This window comes from Oncorhynchus tshawytscha, linkage group LG24 (genome assembly GCF_018296145.1).
Source record: "Oncorhynchus tshawytscha isolate Ot180627B linkage group LG24, Otsh_v2.0, whole genome shotgun sequence".
Lineage (NCBI taxonomy): Eukaryota > Metazoa > Chordata > Actinopteri > Salmoniformes > Salmonidae > Oncorhynchus > Oncorhynchus tshawytscha.
The window spans coordinates 354,406-376,585 of NC_056452.1; the positions used below are offsets into that span (position 1 = coordinate 354,406).

A 22,180-nucleotide genomic window follows, 5' to 3' on the forward strand; every position below is an offset into this window, starting at 1 on the left:
GGGGAACCATCCTGGGCTGAACAAAAACTGTTGTTCTCATGAGGGGTTATCTTTGCTGGGGGACAATGACAAACAGCACACATCTTCATTTGTCAATTCCTCTGTACGTTGTAGAGTATTTTCCTCACATACAGTGCATTCGGAAAATATTCAGTCCTTTGAACTTTTTTCCACATTTTGTTATGTTACAGCCTTATTCTGAAATGGATTAAATAAACAATTTCCTTATCGATCTACACACAATACCTCTTAATGATTAAGCGAAAACAAGTTTTTAGACATTTTTACATAAGGATTCAGACCCTTTGCTATTTTTTTGTATTTTATTAGGATCCCCATTTTACCTGCTATGAGACTCGAAATTGAGCTCAGGTGCAACCTGTTTCCATTGATCATCCTTGATGTTTCTACAACTTGATTGGAGTCCAACTGTGGTAAATTCAATTGATTGGACATGATTTGGAAAGGCACACATCTGTCTATATAAGCCCCCCCCCCCCAACAGTGCATGTCAAAGCAAAAACCAAGCCATGATGTCGAAGGACTTGTCCGTAGAGCTCCGAGACAGGATTGTGTTGAGGCACAGATCTGGGGAAGGGTACCAAAAAATGTCTGCAGCATTGATGGCCCCCAAGAACACAGTGGCCTCCATCATTCTTAAATGGAAGAAGTTTGGAACCACCAAGACTTCCTTGATCTGGCGAAACTGAGCAAGCGGGGGAGAAGGGCCTTGGTCAGGGAGTTGACCAAGAACCCGATGGTCACTCTGACAGAGCTCTAAAGTTCCTATGTGGAGATGGGAGAACCTTCCAGAAGGGCAACCATCTCTGCAGCACTCTACCAATCAGGCCTTTATGGTAGAGTGGCATGACGGAATCCACTCCTCAGTAAAAGGCACATGACAGCCTGTTTGTAGTTTGCTAAAAGGCACGTAAAGGTCTCTCAGACCATGAGAAACCAGATTCTCTGGTCTGATGAAACCAGGCTTGAACACTTTGGCCTGAATGCCAAGTGTCATGTCTGGAGGAAACCTGGCACCATCACTATGGAGAAGCAGGGTGGTGGTAGCATCGTGCTGTGGGGATGTTTTTCAGCGGCAGGGACTGAGAGACTAGTCAGGATCAAAGGAAAGATATTTGGAGTAAAGTACACAGACATCCTTGATTGAAACCTCTTCCAGAGCACTCAGGACTTTAGACTGGGGCGAAGGTTCACCTTCTAACAGGACAGTGACCCTAAGCACACAGCCAAGACAATGCAGGAGTGGCTTCGGGACAAGTCTATGAATGTCTTCGAGTGGCCAAGCCAGAGCCCGGACTTGAACCAGATAGAACATTTCTGGAGAGACTTGAAAATAGCTGTCCCCATCTAACCTGACAGAGCTTGAGAGGATCTGTAGAGAAGGATGGGAGAAACTCCCTAAATTCAGGTGTGCCAATCTTGTAGCGTCAATTTCTAAAACCCTGTTTTTGCTTTGTCATTATGGGGTATTGTGTGTAGATTGATAAGGGGGGGAAAAACAATTGAATCCATTTTAGAATAAAGCTGTAACATAACAAAATGTGAGGTCTGAATACTTTCCAAATGCACTGTTCTTCCTCTCAGTGAACAGCCTATGTGGTGAAGAGAAACTGTTTGGGTTGTGTTCATTTGTGCACATCGTTTCAAAACATAGCAAAGCGTTGTGAAAAGGAAAATGAGCTATTCTTATCGAACAAGTTCAGGTAGGTTCTCCCTGTTTTGTTTTCTTTCTAGTGCCTAATGAATACAACCCCACTGTTTGACTGGTTTTAGTGCTGTTTCTCTAGGAGCTGGCTCTGCGGCTTCACCCTGTTCGCCTGTGATGCGTTGACTAATCTGTCTTTACATTTCCCAGTGTTACCTGGCAAGCTGACTACAACACAATAACTGAGTGCCACCCACTTAAATAACAGGAACAAAAATACACATAAGTGGAATCAAACATTTTGTAACACTTCACTTAAAGCCTGCAGGTATTGCACTTTGTTATGCATGTATAATGCATTATGTTTTCTTATCATCTCATAATGATCCTGACTAGCTAACATAACATTTTTTTGTTATAATGTTATAAACCTTATAAGACAAAGTTTCATACATGCTTATAACTAGTAATAAATAGCTGCAGGCTTTCCACTCTATAACACATTTGAATTTAAATGTATCAGGAGTTATTTTAACTTGGAAAATATAAATACAGTATATTGCTTTGCTTATCAGTCACCAATATTGTGGAGAAATGTGGACCAGTGTCCGCAGGGTAAAGGTTTCACAGTGAACAGGTTTTAATCCCCCAGGTGGGCGTTTGTTTTGTCCTGGATTTGAGGGCGATTGCAATTATTTGACACAGATGACGTAAAGTACCTCCAACTGTTACTGCTAGAGATTCTGATTAGATATACTGAATTTTGTGTGTCCTGTAGAAGAGCTGGGGTTTGACAGAGACCAGATAAAATAAATAAATCAAACTTGACCTCTACTGTATATGATTATACCATGCTTTATCCATGATTTTGGCCTGAGCTTAAACGGATCATTTCGGTGAGAAAAATATCTATATACTTTTGGTGAGACCGGGAAACAAAGTAACAGTTTAAGGATTTTTACTTAGTAAGAAAGTAATATTTGAGGTAGATTGACAATATTTATATACAAACAACATACATATCTTACACTGTAAGGACATTTCTAGGACATACCAGTTGTTTACAATTCAACAGAATAAAAATTGAATCAAATTTAATTTGTTCACATGCGCTGATTACAACACTGCCCTACCAAGCAAAAAGGTAATAACTGCTCTTTTGGTTTGTGTAACTTCCGTTGTTTGAAGGAGACCAAGGCGCAGCGTAATTTGTGGTCATTATCTTTATTAAATGAGAACCAGCAACAAAATAAAACCAAAACGAACGTACTGTTCCGTAGGCTACAAGAGCTGTACAAAAACAAGATCCCACAACATAGGTGGGAAAAAGGCTACCTAAGTATGATTCCCAATCAGAGACAACGACAGACAGCTGCCTCTGATTGGGAACCACACTCGGCCAAACACAAAGGAATACAACACATAGAATGCCCACCCAAATCACACACTGACCAAACCAAATAGAGACATAAAAAGTGGGGGTCATGTTAAAAGTAACTGCATAAAGTTACTGTGAAACCAGGGTAAATAAAAGCAATTTTTCTCAGTTCCATGCTATGAGCAGATACTGCCTTTTTGATTGGTAGATCAGAACAGGTGTAGAGGTTACCATGAAATGCTTACTAACAAGCCCTTCATTTTGAACCAACAATGCCATTTTAAGAAAATAAAGTTAAAATATTTACTAAATAATCTAAAGTAAAAAAATAAAATAAAAATGACACAATAAAATAACAATAACGAGGCTATGTACAGGGGGTACCGGTACCGAGTCAATGTGTGGGGGTACAGGTTAGTCGAGGTAATTTGTACATTGAGGTAGGGGTAAAGTGACTATGCATGGATAATAAACAGTGAGGAGGAGCAGTGTAAAAAATAAAGGGGGGAATCAATGCAAATAGTCTGGATGGCCATTTGATCAATTGTTTGGCAGCCTTATGGATTGGTGGTAGAAGCGGTTAACCTGTCTTGGACTGGGGAACTAGCGGAACCCCCCCGCAACAGCCAGTGAGAGTGCAGGGTGCCAAATTCAAAACAACAAAAATCTCATAATTACCATTCCTCAAGCACACAAGTATTTTACACCATTTTAAAGATCAAATTCTCGTTAATCCAGCCACAGGAAGATCCCCTGGTGGGCTAAATCGATATGACATCTTGGTGGACAAAGGGAAGGGGGTGTGGACTGAGAGAGCAGGAAAGACTAAATGGATCACCACACACAGTGGAGAATTATATTCATTGAAATGCGAATCCTTTGCAGATGAACGCTCGCTCATTCTGGAATAATTGCAATCAATATATTTATGCCCATATGTTGTTGTTGTCTTCTCTGTTGGAATCGTCAGTCCATCTGCGGGAGAGTCAGTTCATCAGAGAGTCTCTGGCTACTAATGGTGGTTGCTCTATAGGCAGCTCCTGGTAGTGTCTGTTGTAATGGATATACGTCAGGCGCCCATTGTTCTTAGACTAGATGTTTCGGTGGTTGTCAGTATTCATATCCCAGGTTTACATAATTTCTAGCTGCAGACTAGTAATTAGTATCTAAGATTTGCTCTTATTCTATAGGGATCGATAGTCTCAGAGTTGAACCATTTCCAGCTGTGTAGCCAATGCTCCCCGTGGTATGATTTTCTAGTCTTGGTACTCAAACATTTCTCAATGTTTCTCAAACTAGACACTGTAATGTACTTGTCCTCTTGTTCAGTTCTGCACCGGGTCCTCCCACTCCTCTTTGTATTCTGGTTAGAGACAGTTTGCACTGTTCTGTGAAGAGAGTAGTACACAGCGTTATACGAGATCTTCAGTTTCTTGGCAATTTCTCAAATTGAATAGCCTTCATTTATCAGAACAAGAATAGACTGACGAGTTTCAGAAGAAATATCTTTGTTTCATTTTGAGCCTGTAACCAAACCCAAAAATGCTGATGTTCTAGATACTCAACTAGTCTAAAGAAGACCAGTTTCATTTTAGATTGCATCATCCTTGGATCTGTTGGGGCGGTATGCCAATTGGAGTGGGTCTAGTGTTTCCGGGATGATGCTGTTGATGTGAGCCATGACCAGTCTTTCAAAGCACTTCATGGCTACCAATGTGAGTGCAACGTGGCGGTAATCATTTAGGCAGGTCACCTTTGCTTTCTTGGGCAGAGGGACTATAGTTGAAACGTGTAGGTATAACAGACTCGGTTAGTGTCCCGCTCCTTGAAAGCGGCAGCTCTAGTCGTTAGCTCGGTGCGGATGTTGCCTGTAATCCATGGCTTCTGGTTGGCATAGGCTGAAGAAATTCGGCTTGTCACCAAAAGCACTCACAAACTTCTACAGATGCACAATCAAGAGCATCCTGGTGGGCTGTATCACCGCCTGGTACGGCAACTGCTCCGCCCACAACCGTAAGGCTCTCCAGAGGGTAGTGAGGTCTGCACAACGCATCACCGGGGGCAAACTACCTGCCCTCCAGGACACCTACACCACCTGATGTTACAGGAAGGCCATAAAGATCATCAAGGACATCAACCACCCGAGCCACTGCCTGTTCACCCCGCTATCATCCAGAAGGCGAGGTCAGTACAGGTGCATCAAAGCTGGGACCGAGAGACTGAAAAACAGCTTCTATCTCAAGGCCATCAGACTGTTAAACAGCCACCACTAACATTGAGTGGCTGCTGCCAACACACTGACACTGACACTGACTCAACTCCAGCCTCTTTAACAATGGGAATTGATGGGAAATGATGTAAATATATCACTAGCCACTTTAAACAATGCTACCTTATATAATGTTACTTACCCTACATTATTCATCTCATATGCATACGTATATACTGTACTCTATATCATCGACTGCATCCTTATGTAATACATGTATCACTAGCCACTTTAACTATGCCACTTTGTTTACATACTCATCTCATATGTATATACTGTACTCGATACCATCTACTGTATCTTGCCTATGCTGCTCTGTACCATCACTCATTCATATATCCTTATGTACATATTCTTTATCCCCTTACACTGTGTATAAGACAGTAGTTTTGGAATTGTTAGTTAGATTACTTGTTGGTTATTACTGCATTGTCGGAACTAGAAGCACAAGCATTTCACTACACTCGCATTAACATCTGCTAACCATGTGTATGTGACAAATAAGATTTGATTTGATTTGTATGGTCACTGTGGGGACTACGTCATCGATGCACTTATTGATAAAGCCGGTGAATGAGGTGGTATACTCCTCAATGCCATTGGATGAATCCCGGAACATTTTCCAGTCTGTGCTAGCAAAACAGTCCTGTAGCGTAACATCCGTGTCATCTGCCCATTTCTGTATTGAGTGAGTCACTGGTACTACCTGCTTTAGTTTTTGCTTGTAAGCAGGAATCAGGAGGATAGTATTATGATGAGATTTGACAAATGGAGGACGAGGGAGAGCTTTGTATGCATCTCTGTGAGTGGACTAGGTGGTCTTTTTTCTCTGGTTGCACATGCTGGTAGACATTAGATAAAATGGATTTAAGTTTGCCTGCATTAAAGTCCCTGGCCACTAGGAGTGCCGCTTCTGGAAGAGCATTTTCTTGTTTGCTTCTGGCCTTATATAGCCCGTTAAGTGCGGTCTTAGTGCCACCATCGGTTTGTAGTGGTAAATAGACGGCAACGAAAAATACTCTCTTTCTAGATAATGTGGTCTACAGCTTATCATGAAGTACTCTACCTCAGGCGAGCAGTAACTTGAGACATCCTTAATATTAGACATCGCGCACCAGCTGTTATTCAATCAAATGTATTTATAAAGCCCTATTAACATCAGCAGATGTTGCAAAGCACTATATAAGAACCCAGCCAAAAAAAACAAACAGCAACCAATGCAGATGTAGAAGCACGGTGACTAGGAAAAACTCCCTGGAAAGAAAGGAACCTAGGAAGAAACCTAGAAAGGAACCAGTCTTTGAGGAGTGGCCAGTCCTCTTCTGGCTGTGCCAGGTGGAAATTATAACAGTACATGGCCAAGATGTTTAAATGTTCATAGATGACCAGCAGGGTCAAATAATAATAATCACAGTGGTTGTAGAGGGTGCAACTGGTCAACACCTCAGGAGTAAATGTAATTTGTCTTTTCATAGCCGATCATTCAGAGTTCGAGACAGCAGGTGTTGTAGAGAGAAAGAGTCGAAAACAGCAGGTACGGGACAGGTTAGCACGTCCAGGGAACAGGTCAGGGTTCCATAACCGCAGGCAGAACAGTTTAAACTAGAGCAGTAGCATGACCAGGTGGACTGGGGACAGACAGCAAGGAGTCATCAGGCCAGGTAGTCCTGAGGCATGGTCCTAGGGCTCAGGTCCTCCGAGAGAAGAGAAAGAGAAAGCGAGAAAGAGAGAGAATTAGAGGGAGCCTACTTAAATACACACAGGACGGACACCAGATTAGACAGGATAAATACTCCAGATGTAACAGACTGTTATTGACAAATAGACACACACCACCACCCCTTGTTTTACCGGACGAAGCTGTTCTGTCCTGCCAAGGCACGGAAATCCCAGCCAACTGTATATTATCTGTGTCATCGTTCAGCCTCGATTCGTTGAAACAAGATATTACAGTTTTTTAAATCTAGTTGGTAGGATAGTCTCAAACAGAGCTCATCCAGTTTAGCATGCTCATCCAGTTTAGCAATAGCATGGAGGAGGAGATGTGAGGGTGCTTTGCTGGTGTCACTGTCAGTGATTTATTTAGAATTCAAGGCACACTTAACCAGCATGGCTACCACAGCACACAGCATTTGACCAAGAAGGAGAGTGATGGAGTGCTACATCAGATGACTTGACCTCCGCAATCACCCGACTTCAACCCAATTAAGATGGTTTGGGATGAGTTGGACCGCAGAGTGAAGGAAAAGCAGTGCTCAGCGTATGTGGGAGCTCCTTCAAGACTGTTGGAAATGCATTCCAGGTGAAGCTGGTTGAGAGAATGCCAAGCGTGTGGAAAGCTGTCATCAAGGAAAAGGGTGGGTACTTTAAAGAATCTAAAATTCTATTTTGATTTGTTTAACACTTTTTTTGGTTACTACATGATTCTATATGTGTTATTTCATAGTGTTGATGTCTTTCACTACTATTCTACAATGTAAAAAATGTGAAATGTAAAAAACCCTTCAAATGAGTAGGTGTGTCCAAACATTTGACTGGGACTGGATGTCTGTGCCCAGTGGGATGGGTCGTTCCACTAATTCTGTGCCTTTTGAGGAGTGTACAGTAACTTCATAAAAGGTGTACTTAACTTAATAAAAATAACTTTTTCCTATCTCAAGAGGTTTAATAAAAAAAATACTCTAGTAAGTGCCAATTAAAGTAATGAGTTGACCGTAACAGGGTTGACGATTTCATCTTAAATCAGCTGGTTGTGTGCAACAGGGAGTGGCAATTGAATTCAAGCGTCACAAAAATGAAATAGCTCAAATATTTCTAGCCTGTCTATCTATGGGTAACAGAGTTGACGTTTTAAGCTCGAACCGCTCGTTTTCTACCACAAAACATAAAATGACAAAAAAAAGAGTATAACCAGCTCACTTGCTTTTACACTATGATTTGACTATTAGATGTTCAATGTTTCTTTTTGACAAAATATTTAAAAAGGAATAGTTTCACCATATTAAAACGAGAGTTCAGTTCACGTAACATAACAGGGTTGTTCTTAAATAATGGACTAAGGCTTTACAATTATTATTTTGGGATTACGTGTTCGAAATCTTCCTAAAAGTGACACCGGGTTGACAGAGGAACATGTCACAATGCTGTATTTTGGCAATTTAGTAAGCCTTTATTAATGTAAAAAATATTATTGATTGAATTCTCCATGTGGTCTATATTAAAGGGCACTTCATTTAATACAACAGGCTTTTGAAATTCAATATTGGTGCACATTTAAAAAAACAACAACAACAACAAAAGTGACACAAAGGTACTCTTTTCGTGGAACGACCCAGATACAGACACAGACTCACAGGAAGCATGCCCAGCCATTTATTATCTGGGTTTCCCTGGAATAGCTGACTCTGTATTGAAGGAGCTCTTTGATCTCCACATCTCTAATGTGTGCCTGGCTGCATACAGGCTATAATGTTCTGTTATTGGGGATCGATGCAGTTCAGAGCTCTCTGTTAGGCACCCTCCCAAAGTATGCAGATGTGATTAGCATCGCTTAAAGCGTGTTTAGTGTTCAACCAGCCAATCGTTATCAGTTAATTTAACGGCCGGTTACCTCCCAAATGGCACCCCATTCCCTATATAGTGCACTACTTTTGATGAGGGCCCATAGGGCTCTGGTCAAAAGTAGTGCACTACTCTGTAGGCAATAGGATGGCATTTGGTGCGCACACCAGTCTCTCTCTGAAGCCCTAGCTGAGTTAGGCTGCATGCACACAGACCAAATCGGAAATATTAGCCAATAAACAATTGACCATTTTGCTTCAAAGTATTCAGACCCCTTGACTTTTTCCATATTTTGTTATGTTACAAACTTATTCTAAAATGGATTCAAATATTATTTTTTCCCCCCGTCAATCAGTACACAATACCGCATAATGACAAAGCAAATACAGGTTGGTAGAAATGTTTGTAAATGTATAAAAAAAAAACATAAGTATTCAGAACCTTTGCTGTGAGACTCGAAATTGACCTCAAGTGCATCCTGTTTCCATTGTTCATCCTTGAGATGTTTCTACAACTTGATTAGAGTCTACCTGTGGTAAATTCAATTGATTGGACATGATTTGGAAAGGCACACACCTGTCTATATAAGGTCCAACAGTTGACAGTGTATGTCAAATCAAAAACCAAGCCATGAGGTCAAAGGAATTGTCCATAGAGCTCCAAGAGAGGATTGTGTCGAGCCACAGGGGAAGGGTACCAAAAATGTCTGCAGCATTGAAGGTCCCCAAGAACACAGTGGCCTCCATCATTCTTAAATAGAAGAAGTTTGAAACCACCAAGACTCTTCCTAGAGCTGGCCGCCGGCCAAACTGAGCATTCGGGGAGAAGGGCCTTGGTCAGGAAGATGACCAAGAACCCGATGGTCACTCTGACAGAGTTCCAGAGATCCTCTGTGGAGATGGGAGATCCTTCCAGAAGGATAACCATCTCTGCAGCACTCCACCACTCAGGCCCTTACGATAGAGTGGCCAGATGGAAGCCACTCCTCAGTAAAAGACACATGACAGCCCGTTTGGAATTTGCCAAAAGGCACCTAGATTCTCTGGTCTGATGAAACCAAGATTAAACTATTTGGCCTGAATGCCAAGTGTCACATCTGGAGGATACCTGGAACCATCCCTGTGAGGATGTTTTTCAGCGGCAGGGACTGGGAGACTAGTGAGGATCGAGAGAAAGCAAAGTACAGAGAGATCCTTGAAGAAAACCTGCTCCAGAGCGTTCAAGACCTTAGACTGGGGTTCACCTCAGGACAATGACCCTAAGCACATAGCCAAGACAACGCAGGAGTGCAGAAGTCTCTGAATGTCCTTGAATGGCCCAGCCAGAGAACGGACTTGAACCAAATCGAACATCTCTAGAGAGATCTGAAAATAGCTGTGCAGCAACCTGACACAGCTTGAGAGGATCTGCAGAGAAGAATGGCAGAAACTCCCCAAATACAGGTGTGCCAAGCTTGTAGCGTCATACCCAAATAGACTCAAGGCTGTAATCGCTGCCAAATGTGCTTCAACAAAGTACTCAGTAAAGGGTCTGAATACTTATGTAAATGTGATATTTCAGTTTTTTGTTGTTGCTTTGTCATCATTGGGTATTGTGTGTAGATTGATGGAAAAAAAACAATTTAATCCATTTTAGAACAAGGCTGTAACGTAACAAAATATGGTAAAGGTGAAGGGGTCTGAATATCTTCTGAATGCACTGTGTGTGTTCTAGTCAAAGTCAAAGACACTGGAGGTAATATTTCGAGCCAGAGACATATTTTGTAGTTCTGTCCACAGCCAACTCCTATGCTTTCAAGCTGTTCACCACACTGTTGGCCTATGGAGAAGTTTCCCTGGTAGAATAGTCAGGGATGTCCTCTTGTCTACCTTCCCGTCCTTAAACCTTCCCGCCCTGCACTACTCTTCATCTGGTCCAAAGCACCACCCTTCCTCTGGGAAGGGCCAGCAAGCTCGCCCTACTTACCTGTTGCACTGCAGCAGAATCTGTCCGACACAGTCGGTGCTGAATTGGAAGTCATTGCACCGCAGCAGTAACCCAATCCCCTGGCTTCTCCAAAGTTTGACCATAGGACAGGGCTGCCTGCTCACACTCAGCAGCATGAAGACCCTTTCACCTCTACATTTTTTTCTCTGCATATGTGTGAGTGCATTTGGCTTGTGTGTGACTGTTGGTGTGTGTGTCTGTGTGTGACTCCATGCAAGAGGCTGCATTATTGATGAGAAGAGGAAGGAAGGATTGAAAGCAGTGCCGGGACTCTGTGTGTGTGTGTGTGTGTGTGTGTGCGTGCGTGCGTGCGTGCGTGCAAGTGTATAGAAGAGATGGGGAGAGGAGTTCGGTGCAGCAGCACAAGCATCCTCCCTACGATGGTGGGCTTTGCAACTATTCCCAGAAAATCATCTCCTGCTTCGGACTGGACGGTAACAGAGAGGGGTGGTTGTCCTGTACAATGTGGAGGAGGGTTGGAAGGAACAGACCAATGACTGAGTATATATGACATTAATTTCTCTCAATGATCCGGATGTCTAGGATGACATAGGAATGTTGTCTTTTGTGTCTAGTCATGGTGTGTTTGTGAGAGTGTGCGTCTTGGTGTGTATTTGTTTGTGTGAGTATCGATGTGTGCCGGGCTGACTGGGTGTGTAGCTAGCTGCACCCACAGATAGACGGTAGAATAGGGTAGCAGGGACGAGCAGGGCCGTGCCCCACTGCAGCAGAACTAACCAGCCTGTCCTCTAACAGAGCTAGCATAGATCACCAGCCTATGTGTGTGTGTGCGTGTGTCCTCTGCCTTATTCTTTATCATGCCATATCCTTTTTTCTACATTTTATTGGACTCTTTACTGTACATTGGTTGTGTGAGAAATTGATGTAGGATAGATTTGTGGGTGAGAAATAGACCGATAAATAAAACATTGTCAGTATTAAAATGCTCAATAAGCAGTAATAAGCCCTAGTTCTCCTCTAGAGTCTGTTCGTGCTGTGTCTTCCTCGCTTGTATCATGACTTTCAAAAGCTTTCAAGTCGGTAGTGTAAGGTAGATGTTTGCAGTGTTTACTGTATCTGTTTTGTGGACAGTGTTACTATAAGAGAGCATTAGTAAAATATTATATTGGTTTATATAGAAGTGGTGTGTGTGTGTGACCTTAAGTGACTGTGTTCAGTTTGTGCAGGTAGCAGTAGCGTGTCAGTAAATGTGTTCAATTGAAAATGGTTCACCTTACTCACCAAAAAGCGTGTAGTTCATCTTTACATTTTAGTCATTGAGCAGACGCTCTTATCCAGAGCGACTTACAGGAGCAATTAGGTTTAAGTGTCTTGCTCAAGGACACATCAACAGATTTTCACCTAAGTTGGCTCGGGGATTCAAACCAGAAACCTTTCGCTTACTAGCCCAATGCTCTTAACCGCTAGACTACCTGCCCTATTCAATCATTTTAAATCTACATTCCCCATAAGCGTGTCTCTCTGTAGGTTCTGCTCAATTCATACTAGTAGGAAAATGGTTAAATTTCTTTGCCTGTTCATCTCGCATATTACCTCTCACCGGGAGAGCCTGATGATTTTCTAAATGTGGCTTAGGAAGGAAAATCCAGTCCTTAATCAAGTAGATGGAAGGTATCATCTTTAATTCATGAAGTCTCACGCAAATCCAAAGATGGATGAAAGAAGGGGGCTTGTAGAGGGACATCTGCTATATTATAAATCCTTTTTTGGGAATCTTAGTGATAATACATTTCTCCCAAACATTAAATGGTTTCAAGATTACAAGACCAATCCAAGACCCTCTACATAGTTTATATCCCCTAATCCTGAGGCTGTGTGTGTGTGTGTGTGTGTGTGTGTGTGTGTGTGTGTGTTTATGGTTTTAATGAAGTAGAGGCAACAAATGTGAACCTGCAATGTAACAGAATAGAAGTCATGCTGCTAATAAGGCTTAATTTGTAATCAAGTTGTAACCAATGTAATTGTGACTTGAATCAATGTGGTCCTGTGCCTCAGTTGGTAAAAGCATGACTAGCAACACCAAGGTTGTACATTCAATTCTCTCAGGGATCACATACATAGTGGTGTAAAGTACTTAACTAAAAATACTTAAAAATACTACTTAAGTTGTTTTTTTTGGGTATCTGTACTTTACTTTACTATTTATATTTTTGATAACTTTTACTTCACTACATTCCTAAAGAAGGTAATGTACTTTTTACTCCATACATTTTCCCTGAGTACCAAAGTACTCGTTACATTTTGAATGCTTAGCAGGACTGGAAAATTAACAGACTGCCGCTGATCTGGCGGACTTACTAAACACACATGCTACGTTTGTAAATGATGTCTGAGTGTCGGGAGTGTTCCCCTGGCTATCTGTAAATGATGTCTGAGCGTTGGAGTGTTCCCGTGGCTAAAAAACAAGAAAATGGTGCTGTCTGGTTTACTTTTTGTAAGGAATTTGAAATAATTTATACTTTTGATACTTAAGTATATTTGATCAATTACATTTACTTTTGATACATACATATTTAAAACCTTACACTTTTACTCAAGTAGTATTTTACTGGGTGACTAACTTTTACATGAGCCATTTTTTATTAAGGTATCTTTACTTTTACTCAAGTATGACAATTGGATACTTTGTCCACCACTGCATACATAATGAAAATGTATGCACACAGGGTTTAGATAAAAGCTCCTGCTAAATTGAACATTTAGAGCATAGTGTAACCTGGCTACTTTACGTCTCATATAACCACTCAGTATGTAGGAAGATATGGTCCAATGGTATTGGACTTTGTTTTTACGAGAAATAATGCACACTATAAATAAACAATTAACTTCAATCACGTTTTTTATTTTATTTAACCTTTATTCAACTAGGCAAGTCAGTTAAGAACAAATTCTTATTTACAATGGTGGCCTACCCCAGCCAATCCCGGACGATGCTGGGTCAATTGTGCGCCGCCCTATGTGACTGAACAAGTGAACCTATTATAATTTCCTTTATTTATTTGTGTGTGTGCGCATGTTTATGCATCTATTATACGGTTGAAGTCGGAAGTTTACATACACATAGGGTGGAGTCATTAAAACTCATTTTTTCAACCACTCCACAAATGTATTGTTAACAAACTATAGTTTTGACAAGTCGGTTATGACATCTACTTTGTGCATGACACAAGTAATATTTCCAACAATTGTTTTCAGACAGATTATTTCACTTATAATTCACTGTATCACAATTCCAGTGGGTCAGAAGTTTACATACACTAAGTTGACTGTGCCTTTAAACAGCCTGGAAAATTCCAGAAAATTATGTCATGGCTTTAGAAGTGTAATGCCTGGGGTGTAGTGGAGGAAGGAGTCAGACGCAGGAGACAGAGAATTCAGAGTAGCACTACTTCTTTATTCACCAACCAGGTGAAAACAGACGCCACTCAAAACAAATGCCCCAAAACACAGGGGAACTAAACAGTCCTGAAAATAACTAATGTACACAAACAACCGTGACTTACAGGCAACATGGGACCACACAGCCGTCATACCGCTCAGGAAGGAGACTGGTTCTGTCTCCTAGAGATTAACGTACTTTGGTGCGAAAAGTGCAAATCAATCCCAGAACAACAGCAAAGGACCGTGTGAAGATGCTGGATGAAACCGGTACAAAAGTATCTATATCCACAGCAGAACAAGTCCTATATAACCTGAAATAACCCAGCAAGTCACTGCTCCAAAACCGCCATAAAAAGCCAGACTACAGTTTGCAACTGCACATGGGGACAAATATCGTAATTTTTGGAGAAATGTCCTCTAGTCTGATTAAAAGGAAAATAGAACTGTTTGGCCCTAATGACCATCGTTTTCTTTGGAGGAAAAAGGGGGAGCTTGCAAGCCGAAGAACACCATCCCAACCGTGAAGCACGGGGGTGACAGCATCATGTTGAGGGGGTGCTTTGCTGCAGGAGGGCCTAGTGCACTTCACAAAATAGATGGGAGCATGAGGAAGGACAATTATGTCGATATATTGAAGCAACATCTCAAGACATCAGTCAGGAAGTTAAATCTTAGTCGCAAATGGGTCTTCCCAATGGACAATGTCCCCATGCATACTTCCAAAGTTGTGGCAAAATGGCTTAAGGACAAACAAATTCAAGGTATTGGAGTGGCAATCACAAAGCCCTGACCTAGAAAATATGTGGGCAGAACTGAAAAAGCATGTGCAAGCAAGGAGGCCTACAAACCTGACTCAGTTACACCAGCTCTGTCAGGAGGAATGGGCCAAAATTCGTCCAACTTATTGTGGGAAGCTTGTGGAAGGCTACCCGAAACGTTTGTCCCAAGTTAAACAATTTAAAGGCAATGCCAATCAAATACAAATAGTCTGCATGTAAACTTCTGACCCACTGGGAATGTGATGAAAGAAATAAAAGCTGAAATAAATAATTCTCTCTACTGACATTTCACATTCGTAAAATAAAGTGGTGATCCCAACTGACCTAAGACCGGGAATGTTTAGGATTAAATGTCATGAATTGTGAAGAACTGAGTTTAATTGTATTTGGCCATGGTGTATGTGAACTTCCGACTTCAACTCTATTTCTGTGATCCTATTCTGAGAGTTTACTAAACAGACAATTATTTATTTAATGGTATTTAATAGACAAGACAGAACAGAGGGTTTAGTTATATTCTAATATTGTAAACCTTACAATTCCCCTTAATTGGACAGATTTGATCGTGAACAACAGACTCATCCATGAATGGTTGTGGAGCAAATCGGAAACTGCAGTGTAATGGAAAATCTAATATCAGAACAAAAGCATTATGCCGTTATTAATATTCTTAAAGCGACCTGTCCCAGTAAATTATTGTGACCAGTGGCATGGCTCTTTTTTAACATCACTGTCCCAGAGCACCCATCAGGTGCAAGAGCCAATGAGTGTGGCAATGACACACCGTAAAAGAAAACTGTAATTTATACGGTGCATTTATGTATTATCAACAGTAAATACTGTGAAACGTTTTACTGGAGCATACTGTAAATTGTGGTGAAACAATTGCTGTATTTTGAATGGTGCTGTAATTCCACTCCACAAAATACAGTACGTTACAGTACCATCTTTTTTTTTGGAGCACTAGTGCATGGTACTGTTGTTTTTCTCTCATTAACATATTTTGAGGTGTGACTTGTAAGAGGCTCTGTTTGTCGCACCCGTTTGTGAGAGTCCTGTATCAATTTGCCTCCTATGTGATAATAGTGCCCTATCAATATAAGCAAACCTTAAACCTTTAATGGTTGAGCATTTTGCCATGTCCTTTTGGTTTGTTTGGCTCTGTAGTTGCTGCCAATTTCAAAGCCTTTTTTAAGGCCTCTAGAAGTGCAAGTGATTGATATGCTGTCATCAATCAATCAAATTTATTTATAAAGCCCTTTTTACATCAGCAGATGTCACAAAGTGCTTTACAGAAACCCAGCCTAAAACCCCAAACAGCAAGCAATACAGATGTAGAAGCACAGAGGGCAGGAAAACCTCCCTAGAAAGGCAGGAACCTAGGAAGAAACCTAGAGAGGAACCAGTTTCTGAGGGGTGGCCAGTCCTCTTCTGGCTGTGCCGGGTGAAGATTATAAGAGTAAATGGCCATTTAAGGCCAGATTGTTCTTCAAGATGTTCAAATGTTCATAGATGACCAACAGGGTCAAATAATAATCAGTGGTTGTAGAGGGTGCAATTGGTCAGTACCTCATGAGTATATTGGCTTTTCATAGCCGAGCATTCAGTTAGAGACAGCAGGTGTGGTAGAGGGAGAGAGTCTTAAACAGCAGGTCCGGGACAAGGTCAGGGTTCCCTTGCCACAGGCAGAACACTTGGTACTGGAGCAGCAACATGACCAGGTGGACTGGGGACAGCCAGGAGTCATCAGGCCAGGTAGTCTTGAGGCTTAATCCTATGGCTCTGGTCCTCCGAGAGGAGAGGGAGAGAGCGAGAATTATGGGGATTACACTTAAATTCACACAGGACACCAGATAAGGCAGGAAAATTACACCAGATATAACAGACTGACCCTAGCCCCGTGCCACAGACTATTGCAGTATAGATGCTGGAGACTGAAACGGGTGGGTCGGGGGACACTGTGGTCCCATCCGACGATACCCACAGACAGGGACAACCAGGCAGGATATAACTCCACCCACGTTGCCAAAGCACAGCCCCCATACCACTAGAGGAATATCAACAGACCACCAACTTACTACCCTGAGACTAGGCTGAGTATAGCCCACAAAGATCTTCTCCACCGCACAAGCCGGAGGGGGTGCAAAACAGGACAGGAAGATCATGTCTGTGACTCAACCTACTCAAGTGACGCACCCCTCCTAGGTAGGGCATGGGAAGAGCACTAGTAAGCCAGTGACTCAGAGGAAGAGAAGCCCAGTGGAGAAAGGGGATCCGGCCAGCAATAGACAACAAGGGCATTTTGTCAATACAGTGCCTTGCCGTTCACCTTCGTACCCCTGGGCCAGACTACACGCAATCATAGGATCTACTGAAGAGATGAGTTTTCAATAAAGACTTAAAGGTTGAGACCGAGTCTGCGTCAATCACATGGATAGACAGACCATTCCATAAAAATGGAGCTCTATAGAAGAAAGCCCTGCTTCCAGCTGTTTTCTTAGAAATTCTAGCGACAATAAGGAGGCCTGCATCTTGTGACCGTAGCGTACATGTAGGTATGTACAGCAGGACCAAATCGGAGAGATAGGTAGGAGCAAGCCCATGTAATGCTTTGAAGGTTAGCAGTAAAACCTTGAAATCAGCCCTAGCCATAACAGGAAGCCAATGTAGAGAGGCTAGCACTTGAGTAATATGATCCAAATGATTTTGGGTTCTAATCAGGATTCTATCTGCCGTGTTTAGCACTAACTTATTTAGTGCTTTATTCGGGTAGCTGGAGAGTAGAGCATTGCAGCAGTCTAATCTAGAAGTGACAAAAGCATGGATTCGCTTTTCTGCATCATTTTTGGACAAAAGGTTTCTGATTTTTGATTTGTTACGAAGATGGAAAAAAGCTTGAAATATTCTTGATATTTTTGTCAAAAGAGAGATCAGGGTCCAGAGTAACACAGAGGTCCTTCAGTTTTATTTGAGACGGCTGTACAACCATCAAGATTAATTGTCAGATCCAACAGCAGATATCTTTGTTTCTTGGGACCTAGAAGTAGCATCTGTGTTTTGTCAGAGTATAAAAGTGAAACATTTGCCGTCATCCACTTCCTAATGTCTGAAACACAGGCTTCCAGTGTAGGCAATTTTGGGGCTTCACCATGTTTCAACGAAATGTAAAGCTGTGTGTCATCCACATAGCAGTGAAAGTTGACATTGTTTTTCCAAATGACATCACCAAGAGATAGAATATATAGTGAAAACAATAGTGGTTTAAAATGGAACAAGGGTCTCCCGAGTCACGCAGTGGTCTCAGGCACTGCATCGCAGTGCTAGCTGTGCCACTAGAGATTCTAGGTTCTAGTTCAGGCTCTGTCACAGCTGGGAGAGCCATGGGACGGCACACAATTGGCCCAGCGTCATACGGGTTAGGGGAGGGTTTGGCCAGCAGGGATGTCCTTGTCCCGTCGTGCACGAGCGACTCCTGTGGCGGACCGGGCGCAGTGTACACTGACACAGTCGCCAGGTGTATGGTGTTTCCTCCGACACATTGCTCGCCGTTGGCTTCCGGGTTAAGTGGGCATTGTGTCAAGAAGCAGTGCTGCATGGTTGGGTTGTGTTTCGGAGGACGCACGGCTCTCGACTTTTGCCTCTCCCGAGTCTGTACGGGAGTTGCAGCGATGAGACAAGACTGTAACTACCAACCTGATACCACGAAATTGGGGAGAAAAGGGGCAGGCAGGACAGAACCGTGAGTAGCACCGGAACTTACAATTGATTTGTCAGAGGACAAACCATCCACAGAGACGAGCTGATATCATTGACAGATAATATCTAAACCAGGCAAGAACTTGTCAGTGCAAACCAATTAGGGTTTCTAATCTCTCCAAAATAATTTGGTGTGGAGCACCAAGGTCTAGGAGCACGAGGACAGATACAGAGCCTTGGTCTGATGCCATTTTATTATTTTTTAAATATATTTTTTAATATATATTTTTTCTACATGTTCCAGGTCAAGGTTTGACTTTTTCAAGAGCCTTTATTACTGCCACTTCTAGTGAATTTGGTACCCATCCGGTGGATAGGGAGCCATTTATTATGTTCAACATGGGAGGGCCAAGCATAGAAAGTAGCTCTTTCAGTAGTTTAGTTGGAATAGAGTCCAGTAAGCAGCTTGACGGTTTAGAGGCCATGACTATTTTCATGAATGCGTCAAGTGATACAGGATTAACTTCTTATGGGCAGGTGGGACGGTAGCGTCCAACAGCCGGTGAAATTACAGAACGTGAAATTCAAACGACAGTATTATAAATATTTAACGTACATAAAATCACAAGTGTAATATATCAAACTAAAGCTTAACTTCTTGATAATCCAGCCGCTGTGTCAGATTTCAACAAGGCTTTACGGCGAGAGCAAACCATGCGATTATCTGAGGACTGCGCCCCGCATACGAACACATGAAAACCATATTTCAACCAGGCAGGTGTGACACGAAAGTCAGAAATGGCGATAAAAATGCCTTAACTTTGATGATCTTCTTCTGTTGGCACTCCGAAAGGTCCCAGTTACATCACAAATGGTCCTTTTGTCGATAATGTCCTTGTTTATATCCATAAAAACTCAGTTTAGCTGACACGCTTCAGTCAATAATCCACCCAGTTCTCTCCATCAAAATGCATACAAAATGAATCCCAAACGTTACTAATAAACTTTTCCAAACAAGTCAAACAACATTTATAATTAAGCCTTAAGTACCTAATACGTTATTGTCTTTACCGGAGAAAAATACCAAAGAACGCTTTCTCTTCCACGCGCTTGGAAACACTACAGCCAAAATGGAAGCCAACTCGAAAAACTACAATTTCTGGCTCATTTTTCTAAAACTCAGCCTGAAACTCTTTCTAAAGACTGTTGACATCTAGTGGAAGCCCTAGGAACTGCAATCTGGGAGGACTTGGCCTTATAATAAAAGTGGTAGCCATTGAAAATTGTGGTAGCCCGCTTTTTTTGGGGGGGGAGGGTTGTCCTCGGGGTTTCGCCTGCCATATCAGTTATGTTATACTCACAGACAGTTTTAGAAACTTTTGAGTGATTTCTATCCAAATCTACCAATTATATGCATATCCTAGCTTCTGGGCCTGAGTAACAGGTAGTTTACTTTGGGCACGCTTTTCATCCGGATGTCAAAATACTGCCCCCTACCTAAGAGAGGTTAAAACACTTGAGTGTCTCCATTGATCCTAGGTCCTGGCAGTTCTGTGCAGAACAACTGAGCTTTGGAGAAATACGCAGATTCAAAGTGGAGTCCTTAATTTGCTTTCTAATGATCATGATCTTTTCATCAGAGAAGTGAATTTATCACTGCTGAAGTGAAAGCTGTCCCCTCTTGTTGAATGCTGCTTTTTAGTTATCTTTGCGACAGTATCAAAAATAAAACTTGGAATGATCTTATTCTCTTCAATTAGGTTTGAAAAATTGGATGATTGAGCAGCAGATGCTCTCTGCCTGCTTGTTTGCTGTCTTGACCTCGACCCTGAAGCCTGAAGTGAACACCTTTGGTACAGGTTCCATTTTTGACGAGTTACCTCTGCTCTGGAGGTCTGGAATGTACACTTGAAGGAGATCTACATGATGAGATTCTTTTGGAAATGTATATCACTGTCTTTGGATCTTTACATGACACAGGATGGTAGATGTCTGACATGTTCATAGCTCCAAGATATTTTTTTAGGCCTGTCCCTACGTTTCTGTCAAAGTCTTCTACAGTGGAGTTTTGAAGTGTCCTTGTAGAGCTTAGAGCCATCCTAGGATTCTGTCTGAATTGTACTTAATGTTGCACCCTGCTTTGTGGGAAGGCTGAGGGGAAGCCGGGCAACATGCCTACCCTCAACAGCCTGGGCAAGCTGTGTAGCTCCAACTGCAGCTACACAGTGGACCGCCCCACAAGCATCAAACGTAGAAACTCATTCAAGCGCATGTCCATCATCGAGGACGGGCACGTGGCTGAGGTGGTCTACCTCATCCCTAAAGTGTACATTTGGCAGCTGCCGTACCTCAACCCTAACCATTATCTGAATGAGAGACTTGTCAATCTGGCACCAGATAGGGCTATGGTATGGGGTAGGAGGTGCCGGCGGGGAGAATCTATCTTGTCTGTCTGTCCCCAAGTCAACTAGGTGAAAAATCTGTCGATGCGCCCTTGAGCAAGGCACTTAACCCTAATTGTAACTGTAAGTCGTTCTGGGAAAAGAGCATCTGCTGAATGATTCAAATGTAAATATCTGTCTACTGGCCTGTGTGTGTACGTGCAAATCCACGTTTGTGGTGTGTCACGCAATTATATCTTATCGACTCCAACAAAGTGTTATTGTAGAGAAGTCAAAAATAATTTGCTGCCCTCTCGAAACGTATGTAATATCAAAATTATGCAGGCAAAGGGGCCTCAGTTTGCCATGCAAGGAACCGAGATGGTGCTTTACATCAGGATTACAGTGAGCATGAGGACTAGCCAGATATTATTCATCCACTGACTCCATGCCAGGCTGTGAGATATGGCCTGCATCCCAAATGGCACCCTATTCCCTACATAATGCACTACTTCTGAACAGGACCCATAGGGCCTTGATGTTTGAGCATTGAAGTTCCAAAAAACATTCCCCTGTGTTCTCTGGATTTTAGGTTGATCAGTTGAAACTGATTGATTGTTGGTCTATCCTTGGTAGTGTACAGTGTTTTCTTTAAGTAGGCATGCACATCTAGCCACCGCGGTGAGAACTACTGTATTTTATGTTAGTTGTAAACTGGATGTTTGAAGACGTTTAGTCAACATATTTGACAGACAGAAACATTTCTTTAGGTGGTTGTAATCTGGTTATCTAACCATTAGACAAACCAAATATCACATCTTGACATTCTAAGAACTCTTTACCTGGTTATAACAGAGACAAGTTGATTAATATGGTTAGGATGTCTTCTCAACCTGAAAAGCAGTTTACATCAAGAAAAGGATGACTACATGGGGGGCATAAGACTAGAATAACTCTGTCCCAAATGGCAGGCTATTCCCTATTTTAGTGCATTACTTATGAGCAGGGCCAATTGGTACTGTATGTAGTGCAGTAAATAGGGAAAATGATGCCATTTAGGAT

At 42.1% G+C, this 22,180-nt stretch overlaps 1 protein-coding gene across 2 annotated transcripts in view; it reads left to right on the plus strand.

Moving 5' to 3' along the window:
* LOC112223893 (actin-binding LIM protein 1) overlaps window positions 1-22,180 on the plus strand; it is a 166,831-nt gene that overhangs the window by 2,055 nt on the left and 142,596 nt on the right. Inside the window, exon 1 of one of the 2 annotated variants that reach the window (XM_024387210.1) lies at window positions 11,203-11,361. The exons of the other annotated variant lie outside the window; for it this stretch is intronic. Within the exon in view, the coding sequence (XP_024242978.1) occupies window position 11,361 (1 nt within the window). The 5' untranslated portion in view covers window positions 11,203-11,360. Of the gene's footprint in view, window positions 1-11,202; window positions 11,362-22,180 lie in introns of those variants that run through there. 2 annotated transcript variants of the gene reach the window in all.